The sequence below is a fragment of the Buceros rhinoceros genome, unplaced genomic scaffold (genome assembly GCF_000710305.1).
Source record: "Buceros rhinoceros silvestris isolate BGI_N320 unplaced genomic scaffold, ASM71030v1 scaffold5632, whole genome shotgun sequence".
Lineage (NCBI taxonomy): Eukaryota > Metazoa > Chordata > Aves > Bucerotiformes > Bucerotidae > Buceros > Buceros rhinoceros.
The window spans coordinates 52,436-62,332 of record NW_010398219.1 but is presented as its reverse complement, the minus strand read 5'-3'; the positions used below and the strand labels follow the sequence as shown (position 1 = coordinate 62,332).

General features: G+C 40.1%; 1 protein-coding gene across 1 annotated transcript in view; it reads right to left on the bottom strand.

Moving 5' to 3' along the window:
* PDE11A (phosphodiesterase 11A) overlaps window positions 1-9,897 on the bottom strand; it is a 79,123-nt gene that overhangs the window by 25,947 nt on the left and 43,279 nt on the right. The window contains exons 11-12 of the mRNA XM_010131007.1: window positions 5,991-6,100; window positions 3,034-3,124 (exon numbers count right to left, since the gene is read on the bottom strand). Of these exons, the coding sequence (XP_010129309.1) occupies window positions 3,034-3,124; window positions 5,991-6,100 (201 nt within the window). The remainder of the gene's footprint in view (window positions 1-3,033; window positions 3,125-5,990; window positions 6,101-9,897) is intronic.

The window sequence follows — 9,897 nt, the reverse complement described above, 5'->3', positions numbered from 1 at the left end:
TTTCCCTGTAACAGAGGCCTTTTCTGACACATGGCAAAACTACGACAAAATAATAATGTTAATTCTGCTGAGATTACATCGGGGTAGAAGAGTTGACAACTGCAGTCAAGCACCTGGTATGTTTTTCTAAACTCTGCTGAAATGATACCCTCTTGAGGAAAGATTTACTCTTTGCTCTGACCCTGCACAGACTCAGTTTATGGGGAAAAACTATGGATACATCTCAATCTTTCCTCTTATTAAATGTTTTGGGGAGCTGTGCATTGCAGCTTTTAAGTTGTGCTCTGAACAGATTTATCTGTGCTGCTGTTCGCAGGCACACAAACTGCTGTTAGACCACTCAAAGACACTAAATCAGATTTTCATCCCGAACAGCCCGTTTGCTCACTCTGCGTTGCCTACGCAGGCTGAAGAACCTGCATAGGCAATGAACCACAACTTTATGCGGTTTAAGCAGCCTTTGTAGGCCCAGCGTGCTGCTAATTAAGGGATCACGGATTAGGAATTTAAAAGGTGCTCTATGGCCAGAATGAAGGGAAACAAATTATATAATATTGTTATTTGAGAGCGGGAAGGTTCTTTTGTAACTGAATTTCTGAAGACTAAGAGGTAGAGAGATCCTATAATCTGTCTATGAAATCGTAAAGAAAATGAGCTGAAAGAAACAAAAGTAATGGAAAATTCTAAACATAAGCTTAAGAAGTGGTCTTTGTGACATCAGTCACGTATCTAAATTAACATAAATAAAAGTACCACACCTTTTTATCCTTTCTAATCACCTACGGAAATAATGAGGCTCTTGCTAAGCAGAGTCTTATTTGGGTGGTATTTAGCACTCTAAGGCACGTGTTCAGTATGTGCTGCCATCTGCTGCTTAGGAAGATTAAAATGCCCTTAAAACCAAGACTTTCCTGACAACAGGATTGCTATAACCGTAATGGTCTGAGGACATAGACGAGATAAGGTCTGGAAGTAGAGGTGGTATTTTTTTAATAGATCAGCTAATTGTTGGACTAAAAAAATAATTTGCCATGCATAAAAGAGGGTCTTCTCTGTGACAATGAAACAACTATTTCTTTTCAGCTAAATATTGAGAAGGATTTGAGAATCTAAAGTTTATTTATGAAAAATAATTTTAAAACCAAAGTACTCAAAAGAAAATTTTACAAAATGTATCAGGAAAATAGCAGCTCTTACAACAGCGGTAATTTACCAAGTTGTCTGTTATTCTATAATACCTGTTGTCTTTCTGACCTCTTTCATGGTGCGCAAAACCATGTCACTACAGAGCTCAAGATCACTTATACTGAGGTTAGCATGTCAAGAGTAAAGAATAAATAGCTCCTATGTCCAACAAGATAAAAATCTGAAGAAATAATACAATATACTATGTTGCCTTCTAGACAGCAAAGACAGGCTAGAATATAAACATTAGAGGATAGGATATAATCTAATTTCAGTTTGAGGGAGGAGACCAGCTCCTCAGCTGGTGTGTCTTTAAGTAGATAAGAGGATCCAAATCTGCATTTATTCCAAACTAAGAGGTGTTCTGTTCCATTAGCAAAAACCATCTGTGGATAAAAATCCCATAGGATTAATTTTCTTGTCTAGACATGAAGACCTAGAAAAGATGCTGCTTGAATGATCAAAGGGGAGGATTTGCACTTCAAGTAATATTTTACATCTCTGAAAGAAGGCGGAGTAGATTCCAAGGAAAAAAGTCTTTTTTTCATAAATTTCTTGATTTTTAAGCTGAAAAAGATAAAGAAAAGCATCTAGACTGACATGAGCTATAAACTCTAACAGAGTTGTCCATGTCTTGAGTCTGTCTTCAGAAAGATGTTCAGTCATGATGAAGATTTCAGGAATTAGAGAAATAACTGTTACCAGGAAAGCTTGTTCAGAGGCTGAACAGCCTCACTGGTTGGGGGGGGAGGGGTAAACAAACCAGAAACAAATTAAAAAAACCCCAAAGCCCCTGAAGCCTTTCCTTTTATCCTATTCTGAATCAGTCTGGTTAACTTTCAAATGCTGCTTTTTCTTATGCCTTTCCCTGGTAGCAAAACGAGCCATTTAATATCACCTTTTGGATAAACCAGGCTAAACTAAGCAGATTGAGCCGTTTAAATCTCATGCTGGTGTTCTCCTTTCCTACATTTACTTTTCTGATACAATGCTGAGAAGCTGAATACTAAAGCTAGTACAGAGACTAATCTCTGTGGCAATGTACAGAGGTAAAGCTATCACCCTCTTCCCATTTGTCTATGATCACAGGACATTCCCATTCCCAGATGCTCCCCAAAAGTTACTGCAGAACAGCATATAGTCTCCCATTATGCTGCATGAACAACATTCATGTTTTTCTATATACTGAATGCGTTTTGTAACAACCTATCTGTAAGTTAAGAAAAACCCATGCATAGCTTTGTTAGGATCGCGTGCCCGTCCTTCCGCTTTTCTCACTTGCCACATCTCTGGGGTAGTGCATGCTGCATGCTGTTATGCACAAGGTATTCTAGGTAAGAACTGTGTCTTTATATGTATCTGCAAAACAACTAGTGAACTTTGGACAGCACAGCATTACTGACACTGATTTTTTTAAAAAACCATTTAGCAAAATTATGCAAAACCATCATAAAAATACTGATTACATGAAGACTGTGAAATAAATTAAATTGGTCCAGTAAAGGATGACGGTGATACTCCAAATATAACACCTGTAGGGAAGGGTAAGAGCTTGTTTTTCCTACCTATAAACCACTGAGCAGGATATATGTAAGACGACTGTGAAGAGCTGACAATATGATTAGGGTACGTTCTCCTTGCCCCTAGCTGATTGAGACAAATATAATTTCTGGGCTCTATGAGCAGCATTTGTAGTTGTTTAATTTTGTGCTAGTTGTGACCTTTGTGGTAACCAATAAATAATTCCTCAAGGAGAGGGCATTAAAAAGGTACTGAGCATTGTATTTCCTTTCTCCAGCTGAAACTGCCCAACAGCTTACAGTGAGATTAATAGTAATGCTTTTGTACCTCACTTTGGAGAATCATGACAGCATGATTGAAATGGTGGTGCTCCAAGGTAGCAGAGGTGCCGTAGAGCTGAGCTAAGGCTGATCCACTCCTGAAACAGAACATGGCGAGTCAACAAATACTGCATATCTGCTTACAAAGCAGGTTTCAGAGACAATTCAGTAACGAAAGCATGTAGCCACATTCTCCCTCCCTATTTCAGCAACCACACTTAAGACAGTTGACAAGATCAAATACTAACTGAAAGCCAGACACGAGATTTTCCTGGAAGTATATGAAATTCTGCAATGCAACTTTCAAAGCGCCTCAGCGATGCAACAGCACAAGCGCACCACTGTGCAGAAAAGACAAATAATAATGTCCTCGAACTAGGACCAGCTGGTCTGCTACTACTTTTAATTTTTAATTCTTAATGCAATGCAAGATGGGTTACAATGCAATGGCTTACAATGAGTGATTGTAAACTCTTAAAAAAGACCCCCCCGAAACACGCTAACAAAAAAACATCTGCAAATCCAGTGAGATTCTGTCTGTAGGTAAAAATCACACACTTAAAAACCCACTAAGGTAAAGAAAAAACCACGTTAGAGCAGAGAACGTAGAAGTAAAGTTTAGCATCTCCTTAGAATGTGTTTTCTTAAAATGTTTATTGTCTAAACCAAAATTAGCTTCAAAATGCACAGAGCAGGTGGGTTTTCTAAGGTTAAAGAACAGGAATCTACAAAATACAATTATAAAACTGCAAATCATTGGGAGGTGCACAGAATGGGACTGGATTGCCACCATAGTTACTACTGGCCATTACTTCACTTCTGGGACCCAGCCTAAAGCAACAAGATGGGTTTTTTTTCCAAAGAAATAAGAGATTATGCTAGAGACAAAGAGTCTCCCAGGAGTATATACTAAAAAACTGCACTATACTGATGTTTAATTATCAGAAATAGCTGTATCAGAGAGAAGGATGCCCAGGAAACATCATCCCTAGAGAATGTGATGTTGAGACATATAGCACAGCCATTTCAGACAACTGTGATATTGCCTCCATCATGTACCTCTTGAACTTTCATCACACAGAACAGCAGTATTGAACACTGAAGATAAAGTAGGAAAATGCGATGCTTAAATTTATGTCAGGTGAGAGGAATAAATCATAGCTGCTGTTATGATAACTACAGCTTCTGTTTTCAGGGATGTTTTATACATGTGTGGTAATGTTTGTCTTTTGTTAAATGTCTCCAGCAATTTCTTTATGGAGTCATAAAATGGTAGCCTCCTCTGTACCCTGTTGTCAAACAACAAGTATAAGTGATAGCAGTCTGGTGCTGAAACCTCTACCTTTTTAACTCAGACATCCCTCTACACAAGAGATATTGTTGTGTAACGTTACAATAGAGAAGTGGTTAATTTAATCAGAGCCTAAAATGGTGAGGATGTAAATCTTAGGTCTCATTTCTGTAAATCAGGAACATAAACATCAATCAGCTGAGCTTCTTTTCCATTTGTCTCCTCTTTTTTGATTCTCTTCAAGACTCAGCTGCAAAAAGGCATCTAGCAGCACTTGGTAACCTTTGCACCACGAGCTCTGTCTTTTGAGCACTGCAATTGATTTTCCTTGCTATGCTGATTGAAGATCCAGGCAGTGTCATTGTTTTGTTGAGGCTGTACAGCAACAACAATAGCTCAGGAAATAGCAGCTTAGCAGAAATCAGAAACATCAGTTTGAGTGATGTTCATGGAGGCAGCTTGCCCCCAGAAATGCAGCAGCCCATGCATACGCACATTGCAGTGGAGAACTTCTGAAAAGGTAGGACAAAATAGGCTCATACAACAACACTCTGTCTTTTGAATATCTTTGAACAACTATTTGACCATTTCCCATCAGGCTGGAGGATTAGCAGTAATGCAGAACAGGCAAAGCTAAAAATGCATGCTGGGATTAGCAGGACAAGAGAGCCTCCAGGTCTCATGTTCTGACTGTAAAGGATCTGGGGACTTAAGAAAACAACATGGGATTTGAAGGAGTCTGTGCCTGGAAGCTTTATTTCAAGCCTTGATCAAGGTATTACCAGGATACATTTCCTGTTGTCCCACCCTTTTCTCAGGGAACACAGATTTTTTGAAAGAACATGACCTCGGTCAGGTCAAGGGAGTTCCCTAACCACCACAGTAAGAAGAAGTACCCTCAAACCTTCCAGAAACTTGTTTCTATCTCACTGCGTCTGAGGGCAACAGCCTGGATAGTAAAAACATATCCCCATTCAGGGCTGCTGAATCAGGTCCTAAGCACTTTGAATATTATAAAATTCATTTTTAGAATTGAAAATGGCCTGGAAAGCAAGATTTCACACAGTTGATGTAAGGATCATAGAATGTTGTGGTTGGAAGGAACCTTTAAAGGTCATGTAGTCCAACCCCCCTGCAGCAAACAGGGACATCTTCACTAGATCAGGTTGTTGAATGTTTCCAGGGATGGGTCATCTACCACCTCTCTGGACAACCTGTTCCAATTTCTTCCTTATATCTAGTCTAAATCTACCCTCTTTTAGTTTAAAACTGTTACTCCTTCTCCCATTTTCTTTTCTTCATAATAGCTGAAAAAGGTTTTGCTTAACGTCATATGTTCCAGCCAGCAAGAAGAACCCAGACAGACAATTCCTGCATTTCCTGGCTTGAGTACCAGAATCAGTAATACCTGATCCCGAAAAGTCCACCAAGTCTTGGCATCATGTTTCAATATGTGGTGTCAGTTCAACAGCCTGATACAAATGACAAGCCAGCAATTACACAAAAGAACAGAGAATGATAAAAGATGGATAGTTCCTCATTACATACAGGGATAAGAGTACTTGGCATTGGCCTAGGAGGCCTGAAATTAATGCTTTATTCTTTATCCTGGTCACCTTTTGCTCTTCTGTGGAAGAAAACCAAATTAAAGTAATAAGAATTAGAAAACCTACTTGGCTTGGAAGGCATTGTTGGTTCCTCTGTGGTCAAGGTCATGACATAAGCATCCCACAATCAAAGCTAAAATTTCAATTTCAGTTAGAATCTCCTGAAATCCTGCAGTCTGAGAGAAGAAAAAAAAAGTAGCTGTAACTATCAGTAGCAAAAGGGATAAGTAATGTTAGTCCATCGAGTGACAGTCAACTTTGTTTTGATACCATGAACATTTCAGTAAGGGGAAGATAAATGCTTTATTGTCATATTATATTCCCTGCCGTATGTTAGATGGTTAGCAGAATAGATAACGTCCTTGGAGTGATCTGTTATCTCTCTGTTGCATTTCCAGCATGCCATTTCTCCACTACCCAGAAGGCACTAAAGGCAGAAAGAGCTGACAACAAACACCAGTAGCTACACACCAGGACAGGAACTGGAGTTTTGTATTAGAGAAATACCAAACAAAATTTATTCCATTTTAAGATTATTGTTCAGAGAAGTATTTAGATAGACCTCCTCAATCTTCAGGTGATCACCTGTCCACGTTTAGCCCATATCCAGGGCTAAACTACATCAGTTGCTCTATGACCTGACGACCCCTCCCCCAGTCAAGACAGGGGATCAGGGAAAGGAGAGGAGAGCCACTGGGCTGAAATGAAAATGGATCTAATGAAACAGCCAAACTAACACCAAATGCCAACATAAAGCATACAAAGTCATACTCAGCCCAGCAAATGTACTGCAGTCACAACAAAGAGGAAGGCAGTTCTCAGGAGCAGGAGGAGCCTGAGGAAGAGCAGGAACCCAAACAGGATGCTCCCTCTCCTCAGCAAGCTTCCCCCTTTATAGTGAGTGTGAAGTTTATGGTCTGGGATACACCTGTGAGCCAGCTCAGGTCAGCTGCCCTGCCTGACTCCAAACTGTGAACAGCCTGCAGACCGTGGCAGGCCTAAGATTCTGTCCCAGTGAAACCAGGACACCACCTTAGCCACTCGCCACTATCAGAGACAGCCGAGATATTAAATCAAAAGACCTATAAAATGAAGCCAGCTAAAATATACTCTATGGAACTGTTATGAACTATTAAAAGATCTGTTATCTGGGACACAAGAAATAAAGTGGCATGATTTAAAGAAGGATTGTCTCAAATGGCGATTTCTGCTGCAGATACGCCCTTGAATTTAGGGCCAAATTTTGAAAACTAATGTTCTGAAATTTCCCATGAGCAGCTAAGACCGGATATACCCATGTGAATGGGGAAGCTGATCCTAGAAACATTGTTTTGCCACTATACTTCTCCTTGTGGATATTTGCCATAGCATTTTTCCTGCCTGAACTGCCTCATGTCAGAAAAGAAACACTACTGTTACTGCTAACCTCAGGCATCCTGAACAGATCCTGTCTGGAGGGGGTGCTGGAGCCTGCGTAGGACACCACCTCTTTGGTGCTGTGCATCTTACCCATGCCAGACACAACCTGGTTCTTCAACTCTTCAGAAGCGTAAGGGCACACTGCCTGCAGAAATGACTGTCCAAGCTCTAAAATCATTAACGCAGCGCCTGTTTCCAATGACACTCCTCAATTAACCTCACAATCTAGTTAGTATGAAAGGAAATTCTACAGAAGGAACATAAACTGCATTTATATTGGAGGACCAAATCAAGGCTGAACACTAACAGTGTGCAAAAAATCCTGAATTTCATTGATTTTCACCTGCTGGCAAGAAGAGGGTTAAGTGATGCAGAAGTAGTGAGTGTCAGTGGGACTCGATGTCCTTTACCTGGTAGGAACTGAAAGTCCACTCAGAAATGCCAGTCAATTGCTGCAATCCATGTGAAAACGCTGCTATTCACCTCGAAGACCACAAATTCTACTTAAACAAATGCATATTCAAATCCACACAGCTTCTGGTGTTTTAGTTTGAAATGTGGCTGCAGTTAATATTTAGGCAGTACAGGGAGCCAAGATCCCCCAGGTGCTCAGGAACGGAGAAGAGCAGGACTTGGTACAAAAGCTTTACAATTGCGCTCAAATTTCACATATCAGAAAAGATGATCAAATATGAGGAAAAAAGATTCCTTTTGTGCGGGATGTACAGAGTAACTTGACTATTAGGAAAGATTCTCCTGATTTCTAGTGTCACTGCTTTTTTTTTAGTTCCAGTAACAGCTATCCAGGCAGAGGAAATTCTCTAAAAAATAGTGTTTTCTCTTTTTATTTTTTAAGCATTGCTTTTATGTAACATATAACAATCAAGATCTATTTTTAAAAAGGGGATTAAAAAATAGGTTTGTAACTGACAACATGCCATGTGTCAAGTTTCAATCTAGAGAAAACATTCATGATCAAGTTAAAACAACTTAAAATAAAAGTTTTATAATATAAAATTGATGCTCTAAAATATTCCTTAGCATAACACACTCTTTGATTAAGCTCAAGGATTTAACCTGTATTGCAAACGCAGGAAAGTTGATTAAGGAATTTATTAACAGTAGTGATATCTCGGAAACACAATATTTTATTTAAACAAATGTCGTGTCATTGAATATATGAGAGAAATAAAGCATATTTCACTTAAAAAACATATAATTTAAAACAATGTTACAGAAAGGGGATATCTGCTTTGAACTTAATGCAAAAAAATGGAGAATTACATTTTCCCATTTTTTGAATTTAGCCAGAGAGAAAAAATACACAGCTACAGACAACAGTGCAGTAAAATTTATTTTCACCAGAAAAGGAATGACCCATAACTCCCGAGTGGCAGAGTCTCCAGTGAATTACAGAGGTCATTCTTTCACGTGAGGAAGTGAATTGCATTCATTATAGCTTGGCCTCACATTTATATGTTTTGTTATTAGCACACCAGATGGGATCTTAATTTTGCATTGCTTATTTGTACATTTTCACTTTCTGAAATAAGCATCAATGTGAACTGTGCCAGGCAAAGGCATCGGTAATTAAACCGGGGCTTGATCCTGTGGTGTACTGCTATGTGATGCCCTTAACTCGCAGCAGCAGCAGTCTTGCTCAGTGCTTGTCTTCAGAAAATTTGGGCGAGTCTGATACACAGAAGTATGGCTCACAGCACCGGGCTTACAATTGTTCAGTGTCTAACCAGTAAGACAAAATACATACTTAAATGTGCAGAAATACAAGCAGAAGTGAAACAACTGGTTTAAGCTTTGTCAGATTTCTGTTTGGCTTGTCCAGCCCAGTTGAATTTTCCTTCTGCATTCAGTGGGAGCATGGTTGGTCGTTAGAGGGTACCACATTACAGGTTAGACATTACTACGCTACAGTAAGTCCTACCTGAAAATGCCCTAAAATAGACCTCTTGGTTCATATTTGGGGTGCAGTCAATATTGCTGACGGTTGTGGAGAAATCAGGAACGGGGTGCAATAACTGCACAAAGCAGCGCCGCCTTGAGCATCAGAGTCCCGTCTCTGATGGTCAAAGGATTCTCCCCTTTTTGCAAGTGAAAAAACAAGGCAGGTTCTAACTTGGATGGCTGCCCCAAGACAAACGCATTGTGAGCACGCCTTGTACTATTACTAGTCTCTTGACTCTCTTGCATCTTTTTTCACAAGATCAGTCTTCCTATCTCTGCAAGGGAGAGCAGCCCAAGCAGATCCTACACCTGAACTTACTCTGTTCTCAGCCAGAGCAAGAGCGAAGCAGGGTGAGATGTGTGGCACACGCATGGAGCCTTGCCATGTGGAATTACTCGTTCGATTTATTACCAGGAGTGCGGGCAATGAAATGAGCTTGCCTTGAAACTCCTCCCACATACAGTCGCACCCGTGCTGACTACTAAAAAGGTCCTGAAATTGTGCTTTGAGAACCATGGTCAAAGCAGGTTATGGCCGAGGCCTCGCCCGCTCGCTGGTGGCTGCTGGAGCCGCAGGGGTCTGGCTTCTCCC